The sequence below is a fragment of the Schistocerca piceifrons genome, chromosome 2 (genome assembly GCF_021461385.2).
Source record: "Schistocerca piceifrons isolate TAMUIC-IGC-003096 chromosome 2, iqSchPice1.1, whole genome shotgun sequence".
NCBI lineage: Eukaryota > Metazoa > Arthropoda > Insecta > Orthoptera > Acrididae > Schistocerca > Schistocerca piceifrons.
In genome coordinates, this window is record NC_060139.1 from 1,101,804,415 (window position 1) to 1,101,823,222 (window position 18,808).

Sequence of the window (18,808 nt, forward strand, 5' to 3'; positions counted from 1 at the left end):
CGCTAGGAGCAAGGTCGGGGCTGTATGGTGCATGGTCCAAAACTTCCCAACCAAAAGAATCAATCAAATCCTGAGTCTTTTGAGAGGTGTGAGGCCTAGCGTTATCACGCAGGAGCAAAACTCCTTTTGTCAGCATGCCGCGCCTTTTGTTTTGAATTGCTCTGCGGAGCTTCTTTAGAGTTGCACACTAGGCATCTGAGCTGATTGTCATTCCTCATGGCATAAAGTCCACTAGCAAAACACCGTGCCGGTCCCAGAACACAGTTGCCATAATCTTGCGCTTTGACAGCGTCTGTTTGGCTTTGACCTTGACGGGTGAGGTTGTGTGTTGCCATTCCATCGATTGTCGCTTGCTTTCAGGAGTGATATGGGATACCCATGTTTCATCTCCAGTGACAATTTGACTCAACATGTCACCCCCTTCTTCCTCGTAACAAATCAAAAAGTCCAATGAAGTGGCAAATCTCCTCCCTTTGTGGTCCTTTGTGAGGAGTCTGGGTACCCACCGAGAACACAGTTTCGAAAGTTTAGGTTTTCAGACACAACTTTGTACAAAACCGATCTTGAAACTTGTGGAAATTCCAAAGAAAGAGTGGAAATTGTGAGTCTTCTGTCCTCACGAATCTTTGTTTCAACTGCAGCCACCAAATCATCAGTGATCACAGAGGGCCGGCCTGAGCGTTCTTCGTCATGGACGTTTTGACGGCCATTTTTAAACTCTCTAACTCATTGACGCACTTTACCTTCACTCATTGCATTCAAGCCATAAACTTCTGTTAACTGACGATGAATTTCTGCAGCTGATAGGCTTCTCGCGGTCAAAAAACATATCACTGACCGTATCTCACACGTGGCGGGCGATTCAATAATCATAAACATTATAAAGTAACACAGCGATGCGTACACGTCAGTTACAGAGCTGCAACTTGCATCAGTGTGAACGAGAAGGATGCCGGCAAGTGGAGCGGTGGCTTGTTGCGGTGTCCGCGCGAACTACGGGACTATACGCGCGAACGGCCCTTACTTAAAAAACAACCCTCGTACATACACACCTCACTGTCATTTCTTGTTAACAATATTAGCTTATTCCTAAGAATAAGCAGCTTTCACTCGGTTAATATTCGGCAGAAATCAAACCTGCATTTGGATCGGACTTCCTTAACTCTTATGCAAAAAGGTGTGCAGTATACTGCTGCATCCATTTTCAATAAGCTACCACTCGAATTAAAAAATCTTAGCAGTAATCCACACACTTTCAAATCGAAACTGGAGAGTTTCCTTGTGGGTCACTCTTTCTATGTTGTCGAGGAGTTCCTTGAAAAATTAAGCTGATTCTTATTGTATTGTTGATTGCGTTTACTTAAACTTATGGACTGACTTTTTTCAGTTTCATAAACATTTATTTTTATCTGTTATTACTTTATGTTGTAATTTCATGTACTGACACATTCCATGACCTTGGAAATTTGTTCCTCAATTTGGTCCTACTGAACTTGACGTGTAAATAAAAATAAATAAAAAATATTATGAAAAGCACTGTCCTATGCCAATCTATCCCTGGGCCATCCAGAAGTATCCTTCCTAAGCACCCAGACACCTAAACCTCTCACCTGGTTCAGATTCATTGATGACATCTTTGCTATCTGGATCAAGGGTGAGGATACTCTATCCACATTCCTCCAGAACCTCGACAAGTTTTCTCCCATAGGCTTCAGCTGATCCTACTCAACCCGAGAAGCCACATTCCTAGATGTTGACCTCCACCTCAAAGATCGCTACATCAGTACCTATGTCCATAGCAAACCTGCTAACCACCAGCAACACCTCCACTCTGACAGCTGCCTCCCATTCCATACCAAGAAGTCCCTACCATACATCCTCACACCTGTGGTCTCCGCACCTGCAGTGACGAACGGTCCCTCTCAAAATATATCGACGGTCTCACTGAAGCCTTCACAGACTGTAACTATCCTCCTGACACTGTACAAAAACAAATCTCCCATGCCTTATCTTTCCAGCTCCCACCACCTCCCAAAGTCTCATCCTTCCCATCCCTCCCACAACTGGACTGGAGCAACTGAATTACATTCTCCTCCAGGGTTTAGAATACCTCTTGTCGCACCCTGAAATGAGAAATGTCCAGCCCACAATCCTTCCCCTCCCTCCCAAAGTGGTTTTGCACTGCTCATATCCCTGTAATAGTCATATATGCAAGACCTCTCCCATACATCCTCCTACTACCACCTACTCCAGTCCAGTCACAAATATCCCCTATCCCATCAAAGGCAGGGCTACCCGTGAAACCAGTCACGTGATCTATAAGCTGCAACCACTGTGCTGCATTCTACGTGGGCACGACAACCGACAAGCTGTCTGTCTGCACGAATGACCGTCGACAAACTGTGGCCGAGAAACCAGTGGACCACCCCGATGCTGAGCAAGTTGCCCAACACGACATCCTTCATTTCAATGACTGCTTCACAGCCAGCACCATATGGATCTTTCCCACCGACACTGGCTTTTCTGAATTGCATATGTGGGAACTCTCCCTGCAATATAGCCTACATTCCCATAACCCTACTGGCCTCAAACTCCATTAGTCATTCTCCTCAGCCATCCAGCCCCTTTCCTGTTCCCATTCCAGCACTACACAGCCCACATTTCACTAATGCAGACAGTATTTTTACTTCTCTCCTTTTCTGCTATCCTCATCTCTCTGTTGACCTCCGTCTAACGTCCCAACAGCACCTAGCTGCCCTAACCTCTTCCCCCTCGTCCCTGCATGCTCCACAGTGGCATTTTACATTACTGTTCCCCACCTCTACCCTACTATCCCTCGCCCTCCCTGTTCCAGCCTCTGCCTTACTCCCACCCAGTCTCTACTCCCATTGCGCACTGCTGCTGCTGCTGCTGTTGCTGCTGCTTGCAGTGTGGCTTCAGCTGTTAGAGGTTGCAGCCATGTGTGTGAGTTGCATTTGTGTGTGTGTGTGTGTGTGTGTGTGTGTGTGTGTGTGTGTGTGTGTGTGCATGCATGTCATCTATTTTCAACAAAGGCCTCGTTGGCTGAAAGCTAATTTGTGACAGTCTTTTTGCTGTGCCTATCTGTGACTCAGCATCTCCACTATATGGTAAGTACCAACTTTCCTTTTCATAATATTGTTTCATTTGCTTCATCAACTGACATATCCTCTTTTTCATCCTGTGACAGCTCTTGCTCAGAAGCTGAGTGGTGGTCATTGAGCACTACATTGCCTTCACCTTCACAATCATCAGAGAAGACAAGATCCTCCTCTGCATCAGCAAGTTTATTAAACCAACCAAACAATGTTGTTGGATCTGAAGTTTAGTCAATATTCCTCCTTTTGTTTGGTATAGACATTTGAATATTAAAAGTAATAGGGACTGCAAAGATTCAAAGAAAATTTAAAAATGAACAGAAATGGAAATGGTAGCACCGACAGCCATGTTGGTGACAACTGTCAACCGGAGTGCACAACGTGGATAAATTTATTTTTATACACCCTGACAACAATCGTGAATACTGACCCCTAACGTGGATCTCGAAGCTGAATAAATTCACCTTTGTGGACAAACCGTGTGGGTGACAACGTAAAAAATAGGAAATTGCTGGATGAAATGTCACCTGCATGCCTACTCAATGGTTAAGACTACAACAGATATACATAGATCGACACCCTGTACATAATACCAGACACAAGATATAAATATTTTATTACTGTTCTTCTTCTTCTTATTATTACTACTACTACAAAGGTTTCATAAGCAACACTGATAATTAGTGTAAAATAGCAGCATTAAATGGAAGGAATCGGAAATTACGGGCTACAGTAGCAATGAGACGAAGTGAACATACAATCGTAAATCAGCCAGGAACAATCAGATGAGCGAAGCTGGGCCTGGAGAGGAGACAGTGGAGTCTGTTGGGAAGGAAGCTAACAAAGGATGGATTTCAAGTAAAATCTTCACTTGATGTCATTGCTATTGCATGTTGTAATTCCTTGTAATTTTGCAAGTTTACATTAAAACCAGTTTTGCCTATGAAGCTTACTTTGTACTATTTCTATGTTATTCTTTAACCCAATGGTCTTCAACCTGCAGGGTTACTTTCTGTACATAAAAGTATCATCATGTTTCTGGAATTCTGCCTACATATCTGTGTTTTATTTGTATCATCCACTGTCACTTGGCAGTCTCCATAAACAGTTCCCACAATTTTTTGTGCCAACTCATCAGTCAAATGGGTCTCCCACTCCTCAAAAAAAAAAAAAAAAAAAAAAAAAAAAAAAAGAAAAAAAAATATATATATATATATATAATTTTTTTTTCCATAGGAAGCAGATCACAGCACATGGCTTGCTCTTGGTGGGCTTTCTTACCAACATCTTTCACACAAATGGACATTACACCATGAGTTTATGTACTACTGAGTCCCTGTGATGCTCTATCTGGTCAGGGGATGCCCCCCCCCCTCCCCTCCCTCTACCAATCAGTGTTGCCAACCCTCAAAAAACAAAAATCCACAGCCGATTATCATCACAGTACATGTACTTTCTGAACATGCTTTGTATTTACCACCTTTCTTGACATATTTTTTGGTTTGCTTTATATATTTATTAGTTTTCATTACATATTAACTGGTTTAATGTATATATTCATGGGTTTTCTTTATTTATTTATTGGTTTTCCTTTGCAAATTTATTGGTTTGCTTTATTAATGGACTCTATTTTATCATGCAATGCTACTATGTTTCAATCTTCAGAGTTTTCAAGCAGCTCTCATTTGCTTCTCCATGAAATGTGTATACACAACAGTGATGAACTATTTGTTTCCCTCTTGATTACCTATGCTAATAAAAATAAAAGGGGCATCTTAGAGTTGCTTAAGTGACCTCTAGCTGATTGACATTATTACACAATAATTCCGAATGTGCAGCAATAGTGAAAGTGTAGGGATGACACTGAGAGGTTGCACAATATTGAGCACCTCAAAAACTTTTGAAATATATTGCAGTGCTTGGAACTACTGTGTCATCTGTAAGCACAACAATCTTCCTAGTTTCTTGCATGCTACAGTTGCTAGATATCTTTGTTTTCACCATTAATCATTGACATCGTGCTGGAACTCAGTTTAAAATTAGATGAAAGATCATTCTTATTAGTGTGTGTTGAAATGTATACATCTTGACAGCATTGTATTTTAGGGCAAATAAGTACCAAAACAGAATTTGTTGCTCAGAGAACACAGGAAATGGTACCCTAAGCCAGAAGGAAAGATATTTAACGCTTTAACTGCTCTGGAAGTGTTAATGTACGCACCTTTGTACCTGTCCCTATGCGCTCTGAACATGTTTATGTTTGCCACCAATCCTTCTACCTGGTCTGCGCGTAGACATATTCAGAGTACCAGGTAGAAGGACTGGTGGTGCGTGTAAACACGTTCAGAGCAGTTAAAGGGTTAAAAAATGTAATTAACGCAAAATTATAAATAAAAGTTGGGCTGGCGAAAGCTGGTGCCAACACTCCGGGCGGGAAAGAAGTTGCGAGAAGATCGATAATAGGCCCTGGAGCAAGTGCGCCTTTCAGGAGAGAGGCCAAAGACAGACTTGCACGTAACGTACCACCAACGCTCTCTCAACCGCCAATATTTAGATCACTACCACAGACAGGAAGGCCCGCTCAGCCATCCAGAGTCACCGAGTTGAGTCATCAGTCACAGTCCACTGGGAGTCACAGTCACAGTTGGCTCAGCCTGTAGCTCAGAGTCAGTCAGTACCTCGCAAGCAGAGTAGTGTACATGATGGGACATGTACTTCACCACAAATGAAGCTAACCTGGACTATTGCGGAAGAGCTTTTACAACAACACCTGGACTATCTTAAGTTAAGTAGCTTTCTGTTTTGGTTAATAAAGAACCCTGTTAATATATGCATGCAATTGTGTCATAGAAAGAGGATACTGGCCACCACACAACATCCTCTCCTTGCTCCCATGGTACAAGCCTGCAGTGGCAAAGAGGCAACACAAAAACTAGTGACGAGTATAATTCAGTACAGATTTTGCTTGCTTCTCTTGTGTTTTAGCTTGCAGGGGTGCTCATCTATAGTTGCTAATTTTTGTTCTGTTCTTGCATGCATTCCAGGAGGTGAGCCACAGAAGTAATCAAATTTTTCTTTTCTGATGCTTTCCTTCTTTTTGCTACAACTTATTTGCATAAACCATGGCTGCCCAGCCCCTCCACCCACTGGTTCCACATCTTGGCCATAGATGGACAATGTGATGAATCTAACACAAGCTTTTCAGTTTCAGGACCAACAAACTGCTGCCCTACTAACGACGGTACAACAATTACTGGCTGCACAAGCTTCGTAGGCTGCCCAGCAGACAACCCGACTGGCCCAACATTTGCCGCCAACCAGCAGACCAACATTCTGGTAATTTAACAACACAGAAGACAAATAGTTAGAATACCTGACACAATTCCAAGCACATTGTGAATTTCATCAAGTACAAGGTACTGTAAAACTACAATACTTTCTTTCGATTGCAGGGTCCCCAGTGTCAGGTTAATACAGGAACTACTCCCAACCACACCTCCCAACAAACTCAGCTATGAGCAAGTAACTGCTGCATTAACCAAGTTCTATGACCAGCAAGTCCACGTAGCTGCAGCCAGATATCAGTTCTTTCACTTGCAGAAAAAGCTGGAACAGATGTACTATCAGTGGTACGCAGAAATAAAGGGCACGACTAGGAAATGTAAATTTAAGTGTAGTTGTGACAACTTTTACACTGACGGGATGCAATAACATTCAATGTCCCTGATAGTAGAATATGGGAATAGATCCTAAAGCACTTTGATCCATCACTCCCTAAAGTGTTGCAAAACTTAGAGCAATATTATTCAGGTGCCTTAGTGGCCTATAACTTTGACTAGGCCCCAACTTGTCAGGTCAAGTCGCCCCTTGCCTGCAACCACCCCAGGTAGCCACAACAATGAGCATGTAGACAGCTGTGCTGACAGCCATGTAGACAGGTAAACAAACCTGCAAACTTAGTGAAGTCTTGCCCTAGATGCTTTGCTCACCATAACAGATAATACTGATCATCACATAACACAACGTGTTACAAGTGTCAGAAAAAAGACCATGTCCAAGCAGTTTGTTTGCAATGGCACAAAAATGCCAATTTTGCCCACTCCCAGAAAAAACAGGCTTGTGCAAATGCAGTGAACACTGTGTTTTCTAAACCTTCAACAGATTCTGACAAAAGTGAGATTAAAGTTGTGCCTTCTTCTCACCCTACATTCTAACAAACTATTTGTCTAATTATGAATTGCTGGCCATCACGTGAACTTTCAGTTAGACACAGGTGCCCCAGTAACTTTGCTTAATTGTGCCATGTATGAACAGTTACAGTCACCACACCTTCTAAATCTAGAAAGCACCTCGCTGCTTACAAAGAAATTCCAGTGTTTGGACAGTGTAGTTTGCCTGCCACTTACAAATCTCACACTTGGACAGTGAATTTTACTGACAGACAGTGAGAACATTTTCATTTTAGATGCCTTTGATTTGTTTGGCCTTAGCACCCATGACAATGTACTGTCAGTCTCTACATTCACACCAAAGAGATAGTGTCACTGGCTTGCTTCAAGAATTTCCTGAACTATTTACAGACGGATGGGAAAAGCTAATAACTTTCTAGCGCATGTTACATTGAAAGACAACGCACAGCCTAAGTTTTTTTGGGCCCACCCCATTCCAGTTGCTTTAAGAGACAAAGTAACCTGTGAATTGAAAGAATTGCAGGATAATGGTGCAATTGCTCCCATTCAAGCTAGTCAGTGGGCAAGTCCTCTTATATTGCTGCCTAAGCCTTCTGGTCACATTCACTTTTGTATTGACTTCAAGTCTACAGTCAACCTACAGACAGTAGTTGAGACTTTTGCATTACCTCGACCTGAGGAACTCACAGACAGGCTTGGTGCAGGATGTTACATTCCTAAGATAGACTAGCATGACGCCTACTTGCAAATTCCATTGGATGAAGAATCACAGAAAGTGTCCGTTGTAAATACAGACTTAGGACTATTCAAGTATTTGTGTTTGCCCTTCAGCATTGCTTCTGTACCCACCACTTTTCAACGTTACTTGGAGCAGATGACTGCAAATGTGCTTTTTTGTTCAAACTACCTTGACAATATTGTTGTCTCAGGTTGCACACCAGAGGAACAGATTGCCAATTTGTATACTGTTTTTCAAGTGTTGTCAGAAGCAGGACTCAAGTGTTGTCTCGAAACTTGTGACTTTTTTTGAACTAAACAACTGTACTTTGGTCATGTGATAAACAGTCAGGATGTGCACTCCCTCCAATCTCATTTGCTTGCAATCCGTGACCTGCCCGTTCCTCGCAATGTGTCTGAACTGCAGTCATTGCTACACAAGATGACATACTACAATCAGTTCACACAGAATGCTGCTCAGATCACGGCTCCATTCCACTAGTGTCGCAAAATGTACCTTTTGTACGGACTAAAGACTGTCGAAACGCATTACAGAAACTCAAAAATGCTTTGCTTAGTGATGGATGTCTAGTGCATTTTCACTCTGCCAAGCTGGTAGTTTTGCAAGTTCACACTTCTTCCTACGGAATTGGCACTGTGCTTTTGCACAGAATTGGTGCACAAGACAAACCTATTGCTTTTGCCTCAAAGTTGTTAACTCAGACTCAGTGCAGCTATTCTCAAATAGAATAACAGGTTCTAGCTTTTGTGTATGGTGCTACCAAATCCCATCACTATTTGTACGGTTGCAAGTTCTTTTTAGTGACAGATCACAAGTCTTTGCAGTATTTGTTTCATCTGTCAAAGCCGATTCCTACACGCACTGCTCAAAAATTGCAATGATGAGCTTTATTGCTTCTACAGTATCAGTGTGAAATTGTGCACAGACCTACAGTAAAGCACAGCAATGCGGATGCACTATGCCACCTTCCAATTGGCCCACACTCTTATTTTATGCATCTGCCGCATCTTGTTGCCAAATCGATATGCAGGGCTCTCAACTGCTGGAATCTTTTCCCCTGTACTACAGAAAAATTGCACAGGCCACGGAAGCACACTTAGATCTCAAGCTTTTGTTGCATTACATTCGTACATCTCAACCTCATTCATCGAACAGTATCCAAAAATCAGTAGTGCGTCGATACTTTGCTTGTCGGCATACCCTTTCAATTCAATTAGATGTGATATTAGTTCAAAAAGACATTGGATAATTGTGTTTGCTTATTCCCAAACCGATGTGTCACAAAAGGACGTGTTGCGATTGCTCCACCAATGACATCGGGGAATTGTTCGCACTAAACAGTTAGCGCGACAGCGCCATACTTCGCAGGGCACGGAATGCTTCGTACACACTTTTAAACAACAGGTGGCCAAGCTTCACACCGCCCGCACACAGAAACAGGCACTGCAACTCTTTCTCACCTCCTATCACTCTCTTCTCATGCCCATCCGAGAGACAGACCATCACTGGTGGAACTTCTGCACGGCCACCACCCTCAGATGCTGCTACACTCGCTACACCCACCTCAGCATCTGGCACCACCGACGGTCCGCAAGTTCACTCTGTGCCACATGATCTCATTCTTTTCTGGGTTTATGGCAACTATGGGCACTGGGTAAGAGGTGTGGTCCAGGAATGCATTGGCTCGTCTACGTATTTGATTGCAGGTCCTGAAGATTTGCAGCACCGCCACCAGAACCAGATTCGTGTCTGTCATTTGCCCCGTGATTCTGCTGCTTTTCTTCCCCAGGTGCATGGCCTCACAGGACTACGTGGCCTTCGCAGCCACCCACTCGTGCCACCAGGACACCCAGGAGGAGAGGACGGACGACGCGCCCTCACCCCCGGCATCCCTTTTCTTCCCCAGGTGCATGGCCTCACAGGACTACGTGGCCTTCGCAGCCACCCACTCGTGCCACCAGGACACCCAGGAGGAGAGGACGGACGACGCGCCCTCACCCCCGGCATCCCTGCTCATCGACACCACAGAGCCGGATCTTCTGAAGCCATTGCTGTCGTCACCCCAAGACGTGCCCTCGGGCTCGGTTGTGTGTCCTGGCAGCAGTTTTCCAGACGATGTTCCTTTTGCCTCACGAGGCAGACAGTGGGGACTGTCGGGAGTACACCGTGCTCCACAGCTACGGCTCCCAGCTCATCTCTACATCCGGCATCCTGCCTCCCTCCCCGTTGTCGTTCACAGCCTCACTACGTGACAACGGTGTGACATTTTGGACAGGAGGAATGTGCCGGCGTAAGCTGGTGCCGGCACTCCGGGTGGGAAAGAGGTTGCAATAAGATCGATAATAGGCACTGGAGTGAGTGCATCATCGCGAGTGGGGCCAAAGACAGACTTCCAAGTAACGCGCCACTGATGCCCTCTTGACCACCAGTATTTAGATTGCCACTGCGGTCTGGGGGGCCCGGTCAGTCACCCGGTGAGTCACCGAGTAGAGTCATCTGTCGCAGCCCGGTAGGGGTCACGGGCACAGTTAGCTCAGCCTCTCCTCTAGCTCAGAGTCAGTCGGTACCTCACAACCAGAGTAGTTAGTGTACGTAGCAGCATAGCAGGACTTGTACTTCACCAGCAGTGAGGCTAACGTGAACTATTACGTAAGAGCTTGTACCGCAACATCTGGACTATGTTAAGTTAAATAGCTTCCTGTTTAAGTCAATAAAGAACCCTATTAATATATGTGTCCAGTTGTATGATAGAAAGAGGATACCGGCCACGGCCTCTCCTTACTCCAATGGTACAAGTCTACAGTGTCAACCTGATGACAGAAAAAAGTATATATAGGTCCTTATGTGTGTTTATAAATTACTTACACAAATACAATCTTTTAGAGCACATATTGTTGCATGACACATTGCTGCAACTATGTCTCAAATACATTGAGGTGAAACTGCACTTTTTAAATTCAAATCTTCAAAAGAATTTCCAGTGAAACAGTATCTTAATATAATAGGTAAGCACTGATTTGGTGAAACCGCATCTCTCATTGTAGTGTTCTGCTGTTTGATCATGGGGGTTACGTGAGTCTGCAGAAATTTATTGAGAATAAGGGCGGGGGGGGGGGGGGGGGGGGGGGGGAGGAAAGGGGGCTTACAATTCTAAAATTGCCATTTTTTTTATATAAAAGAGTTGACCAGTTTTGAGAAGTGTCAAGTCACAAGAACTAAATTTTATAGGCGACATGACAGAGAGTGGCATTTACTTATTCAAGATTTTTTACAGTTATTTACTTTGATATTTAAAGCCACCACACATCAGTTGTGTGGCAGTTGTTGAAGCCATACTATCCTATCACCGAGCGAGGTGGTGCAGTGGTTAGCACACTGGACTCGCGTTCGGGAGGACGACGGTTCAATCCCGCGTCCGGCCATCCTGATTTAAGTTTTCCGTGATTTCCCTAAATCACTCCAGGCAAATGCCGGGATGGTTCCTTTGAAAGGGCACGGTCGACTTCCTTCCCCATCCTTACCTAATCCGATGAGACTGATGACCTCGCTGTTTGGTCTCTTCCCCCAAACAACCCAACCCAACCCAACTATTCTATCACTGCCATCATACGTGCAATCACATTTGGCTACATGAGAGGTCTAGGAGAATTACAGTACATCACTTCTAGAAGTGTATGAGAATTTTGTAATGAATAAAATCTCTGTACACAAGATTCTGGGGGTGGGCGAAAGCATACATACATGCCTGCATATGGGGACAATCATTTCCAGTACTGTATCAAAAGTTGCACTATCAACTCGTAAAAAGTTATAATAATCTTTTTGTTTCGTTTAATTTCAGTTCTCTCAACAAATTTTCATAAGTAATCTTTGACACTCCCAGAACCAATTTTCATCCACCATTTTTTTTTTTTTTTTTTTTTTTTTTTTTTCCTCAGGGCAAAGCAGAGACGTATTGCATAATATTACTGTGCAACATCATTGTGAATATTATTGAGCATTTGGGGGGCAATTTAGTAACACTAAAAGAATAAAAAATATCCTCTGCTACTGATCTACAAAATCTGTGATGCAAGTCGAAGAGTATAAAAAGGTGAATTCTTACATGACAATATGTTTGAAATCCAGTCCATGTAGCTAATAGATAATTAACTAATATTAGTAATTAAGGATGATAATGACACTCTTAATGTATTTTATAATTTGTGTTTCATTACTATAATTTACTGACCTGTAAGAATTGTTAGTGAGATGAGAGGACACACAACACAGGCTACAAACAGAGCCAGTGCAGGCTGGAAGCAGCCCTGGATACCTATGTTCCACAGCACAGCCTCCAGAATAATGAAGTACTGATTTCTGCTTTTGTCGGGGCTGTCCATGTCGTACACTAATACCATAAATATGTGTAAGCACAGTGTAACAATTGGCATCCTGCAAAAGAGTGTGTTGATTAATATGAATTTTCTTCTGAGGCTAACGGAACATATTCCTAGTTAAGAATTACCTACGTACCTTCACACTCTCCCTCCTACCCCGACCTCCAACCCTCACTCCTTCTTACACACACACACACACACACACACACACACACACACACACAAAAATAAGGCATTTTCAGAATGTAAGTGTACTAGATTTCTAAATTTTTTTAGAAAAAAATGTATTTGAAAAAGAAAAAAATACGGGATATTGTTGATGCACTTGTTAACTATTTTTCCACACAATTGTCATCCTGGGCAGATCAGGTGCTGAGCTGTGGCACAATCTTCTTTATACCTTCCTTGAAGAACTCTCCTGCCTGCTCTTTCCCCCACTTCAGAACATCTTTCTGCACCTGCTCATCACTTGAAAATTTTATTCCACTCATTTGTGCCTTACAAAGGTGAAAAGATGATAATCTGAAGGCGTCAAGTCATGGGTATACTGGGGTAGTGCTCCAAAACATCCCAACCAAATGAGTCCACGAGTGTGTTGATGCCTAAGGCTGTGTGAGGATGTGTTTTGTGTAACAGTCTCAATCCTCTTATCAGTGTTCCTCTTCTTTTGTTTTGAGATTTTTTAGGGCCTCACAATATCGCTGAGCGTCGACAGTCTCCTGCCAAGACAGAAATTCGACCGTAATGATGCCTTTTTGTTCCCAGAATGGTTTTTTTTCCCAAAACTGTGGTTTTTAATTTTTTTGTAGATGGGGCATTGGTTTGACGCCACCCACATTCCATCTCCCGTCACAACAGAGTTCAGAAAATCCTCACCCTCCAATTCAAGTAACTCAAGAAACTCACAGGCGCTATTGACCAGGTTATCTTGTACTGTTCTGTTCTGTTAGCTGTTTTGGGGCTCATCTTGCACACAGTTTCTGGTATCCCAGCATTCCTGTTTGTGTCTCGTATGACAGAGTTCTGGAGAGTTGTGAGAATCACACACAAACTTCATCCACTGTCAATCAGCAGTCTTCACGGACAGTTTCCTTGATTTTTTTGGACTAATTCATCAGTCAAAACAGGTCTTACATGCCTCTATTCATCGTGGACATTTATTCTGCCTCCACTAAACTTCCTACACTACTTAAACACACTCACTGTGTTCATAATACCTTCACCGTAACCACTTTCATCCATGAAAAGATTTCAGAAGGTGTTATTCCTTCTGTGAGTAAGAAGTGGATCACGGCACATGGCTTGCACTTAGTGGCATTTCTTACTGTCATCTTCCAAGCAACTGTATATCACAAAATGAGTTTATGTGCTACCATGTTCCTACAGTGCTCACTCTGGTCAGGGGATACCCCTCTACTACTCAGTATTGTCAACACTCAAAAAACACAAGGTGTGATTGAAAAATACAGTGAATACTTCCATTAGAAGCAAAGTGATAAGGTTACATGGAATCCGATTTACTCACGCTCAAATTACTGTCTTTGGCTAGCAATGCACTTATTCCAACATTGTATCCATGACTGGAAGCATTTCTGGAAAGCTTGTTATGGAAGGGCATTCTGCAGCTGTGTTGTGGCCATCTCAGTGTCAGGAATAGTTTAAAAATGTTTTCCTTTAAGCACAGTTTTAATTTTTGGGAAGAATCAGAAGTTGTCTGATGTTAAATCTGGTGAGTAGGGTGGATGTGAACAGACAGGAACACTTTTTCTGGCCAAAAACGTATGAATCAACGGTGAAAGATGGTTCAGTGCATTTTTGCAATAAAGAAAGAAGCCACTGGCCCATTTATCATTCTCAAATAGTACACAAATGTTGCAGTATGCCCCTGAAAAATTCGATATTTACAGTTGTTTCCCCTGGAACTCCAATCACATTATGCCCTCAACATAAAAAACAATGAGCATAACTTTGATATTCTGTTTGGACTGAATGCCTTTTTAGGATGAAGAGATTCATTGGTTTTCCATCAGAAACACTGAATTTTCATCTCAGGGTCAATTTACAAGTTTGGAGATTAAGCCTGGATCTGAATGAAGCCAATCCTTCAACTCCAAGCAAACTGACACACAATTTTCTTTCTTTTCATCATTCAAAAGTCTTGGAACCAATGTTGCACTCACTTGTCTGATTTGCAAATTGTTGCTTAAATGCTTTGCATGGACTTGTACAAGATGCTAAGTTCTTTGGTAAGCTTTTGTACAAGATGTTAAGTTATTTGGTAAGCTCTTTAACAGTTATTTGCCTGTTGAACAAATAATTTTTGCCACTTTTTGTATGTTTTAGAGGCTACTGGAAATCCTGAGTGTTGCTAGTCTTCTACCAACTCATTTCCACTTGTAAATCACTCATACCACTAGGAAACAGTATTCAGTTACAGCATTTTTCCCATACGCCAATTTCAACATTTCATAAGTCTCATTGACACTTTCCTCCAACTTGAAACAGAACTTAATGTGCTGTTTGAAATCCATGATGCCCAACAGATATGATAAACATAACGTCACTCTTGCATCTCTGGACATTGACTGACAAGTCAGAACATGTTACAACTTGACACTTTCTGTCTCAGTGAAACAGGCTATTGGACAAATTACATCAAATGGTTGCAGTTGCTGCTAAAAATATTCATCCATCATATTTTTTACATATGATGTAATCTACATTTCCCACGACCAGTACACTAGTCAAAGATATCAACTGAGTTACAAAGTATTGCATTCAATTACTACTTATATGAATAGTTTGATGAAATGAAACTCTGCACCTATACTGAAATGTTGAAATTAAGCTTCCTTTATGATATTCTCCTGTTTTCTCCATTGGCACAGGTTATTTGACGACACTCTATATATTCATTAATAGTCTTTCTTTTTTTAAATCCCATTACGGGACATCTTTCATTCAAATAAATGTCTGCTGTCAGTTATTAGTTCTTTCAAGCTATTCTTGATTTCCTCTGTGACTGTGTAAAATCTGACTTATGACATTTTCACCTGTTTTGTCCTCAGTTGGCAGTTTCCTTATTTGTTGTGTTTAATTGTCTTCATCTGTGCCACAACTGAAAATTATTATGTATGTTTATGACATATGCACAAGCACATGCATATGAACTAACAAAGAAAATAAACTCTTTTCAGTATCACTAAATTATCAAATGTAAATAACAATATGTATCAGAAAACAATCAGTCTTTTTTAAACTTAAAAGTGTCTAAATGACATGAAACAAGGAGCACTGAAAACATAGGAGATACGGCATTAGAGCCAGAGTTTAACAGAGCTTTGGAAGACTTGTGAGCATATAAGACAGAAGACAATGAAAATGTTCCTTCAGAATTTCTAAAATCATTGGAGCAGTGGCAACCAAAAGATTATTCAGTCGGTCTGCAGCATCTACAAGTCTGTACACACCATCAGACGTTTGGAACAATATCATCTGTGCAGTCCCCAATATAGCTAGGGTACAAAAAAAATTGCACAATCAGTTTACCTCTCATTGGTCCAAGTTGCTGACAATATTATCATTCAGAAAAATGGAAAAGAAAACTGATGTGTACAGTTTCTGTTCTTTTACCATCTGGTGCCCTGCTCACAACTATCAACACAACCTCCCTCCACACGATGTACACCAGTTCCCACAGTGTTGCCACAACTGAAAACTAGATGCTGTTGGATATTTATGTAGATAGCTAGTCTGCTACAAAATCTACAACTTCTAATCTGCAGACAGCAAAACGTAATTCTTATTTTTCTGTTTATTATGCATTTACAAACAGAAATGGGTACATATCACGTTTTTTGTGTGTAACTTATGGCTTTGATGATGTAGTGTTTTCTCATATGTTGTCAGTGAGGTCAATAGGCTGATTTAGTGACCTATGGTCGCTTGATAATGCACTTTCACAGATTTTTTGAAACATGGGCAGAGTTTTCACTGCCATTACGTGTTGTTGTGCTATCAGGTGATCTGCAAATGTTGTGTGTGAGCTATTGCTTTTCAGTGGTCTTAGATGTTCTGTATACCTGGTTCTGAAAATCCTGCACGTTTGACCCACAGATTGACAGCAGTTGCAAATAAGTCGGCATAAGCCGGGCTGGCTGTATTTGTCAGTGTTGGTGGTATTTCTTCCACGACTGCTTTGTATTGTGTTGTGGTTCTGTATGCTATGTTGAGTCCTTGTTTCTTTAGTATGTTACCCACCCTGTGTGTGACTTTGTTGTTGTAAATCATTATGTGCCATTTGCTGCTTACTGTCTTCTGATTTGTTGCGTGTTGTGTTGTGTTTTGTTTGTTTGTTTGTCTGTGTGTTTTATGGTTGTGTGTTGTTTGTTTTTGTATTTTGTGGTATATTTTGTCTACTCTCTTTGCATCATATCAATTCTCCTACGCAATTTGTTTTGTTCAGTTCTTGTGTGTAATCATGTTTGTTCATGGGTATTTTGTTCAGTCTGTGTAGTAAATATCTGAAGCTCGTTTTTTTTTTTTTTTTTTTTTTGAGTTATGAGGTGATTGGATTGGTTATGAATATTGGTGCTGGTGATTGTGGGCTTTTCAACAAGGGTAATTTGATCATAGTCATAAAGAAACATTGACAAAACATTAGAATTCATCCAAAGCAACAACATCACAGAGTTAAAAAGTCATCTAACAAACCAATATCAAAGTAGCTTACAGAAGACCCTGAAAAACATAGAAACAAGTTTCACGGAAACACAAATCAAAAGAATGATACAGAAAAATCCCAAGGCCCCCACACTAAAATCATTGCCTTAAGTTCATAAAGCTGGAATACCTCTATGTCCATTGATAAACTTTACCAAAGTGCCAACAAACTACTTAGCAAAACACACACACACTCTGCTACAGACAATATACAAATACATTGAAAACAGAAGTCTAAGGAACTCAAGTTACTTAATAGAAAAAATGAGAAATGAAAATATACCAAACGCAGCAACATTAATTTCATTCGACATAGTTTCCATGTACACACACATCCCAACAGAAGAAACCATCACCATGATAGAAAGAAACTTCCAACTACAAGGAAACATACCAACAACAAACATACAAGAAATATCAGCCATACTCAGGCTCAACACAGAGCAAAACTACTTCACCTTCAACAACAAATTTTACTCTCAACAAGATGGACTACACATGGGATCCCCAATCAGTGGCTTCCTAGCTGAAATTTTCCTCAATCAGATAGAAAAACAAATCTTTGACAAAATGGTAATATCAAAACAGTACAAAATAATATAACCAAAACAGTACAAAATAATATATTGGTACAGATATGTAGATGACATAATTTGCTTAATAGATGAACCACAGCCTCGCATAAAAGAACTTCATGACAACATAAACTCCTTCCACCCACAAATGCAGCTCACCACTGAAACACAAACAGATGGAAAACTTAATTTCTTAGATCTCACCATACATGAAAGAAACAAACAACATGAATTCACAATCTACAGAAAACCCACAAACCCAGCACCATTATTCATAACCAATCCAATCGCCCCATAACTCACAAAGAAACCAGCTTCAGATATTTACTACACATGAAGAAACATGATTACATACAAGAACTGAACATAATAAAACAAATTGCACAGGAGAATGGATATGATGCAAAGAGGGTAGACAAAATAAACCACAAAATACAAAAACAAACAACGCACAACCATAAAACACACAGACAAACAAACACAACACAACACACAACAAATCAGCAGACAGTAAGCATCAAATGGCACGTAATGACTTACAACAACAAAGTCACACATAGGGTGGGTAATATACTAAAGAATCAAGGACTCAACATAGCATACAGAACCACAATACAAAGCAGTCTTGGAAGAAGTACCACCAACACTGACAAATACAGCCAGCCCGGCTTATGCCGACTTATTTGCAACTGCTGTCAATCTGTGGGTCAAACATGCAGGATTTTCAGAACCAGGTATACAGAACATCTAAGAGCACTGAAAAGCAACAGCTCACACACAACATTTGCAGATCACCTGATAGCACACAGTCACCACCCAACAAACATTGAAACTGACTTACACATCCTTAAAACTAGTAGCAGCTTATACAAAAAATTAACTATAGAAGGAAACCATCACATCCAAAAATCAATAGCCCAAGGAAAGAAAGTGCTAAATGAATGTGCACCACTGTGGAATAAAACCCTTTTTGCCAGAATTGAAGAACTATACAAATAACAACAACACCCAAACTACTCATGAGGAGTGCGGGGGGAGAAAACATTCTTTCTCTCACTCTGCTCCAGTCCCAAACATCACAAATGTC

The 18,808-nt window shown here is 41.4% G+C and overlaps 1 protein-coding gene across 1 annotated transcript in view; it reads right to left on the reverse strand.

Moving 5' to 3' along the window:
* LOC124777336 overlaps nt 1–18,808 on the reverse strand; it is a 798,431-nt gene that overhangs the window by 113,700 nt on the left and 665,923 nt on the right. Inside the window, exon 18 of the mRNA XM_047252702.1 lies at nt 12,277–12,479. Within this exon, the coding sequence (XP_047108658.1) occupies nt 12,277–12,479 (203 nt within the window). The remainder of the gene's footprint in view (nt 1–12,276; nt 12,480–18,808) is intronic.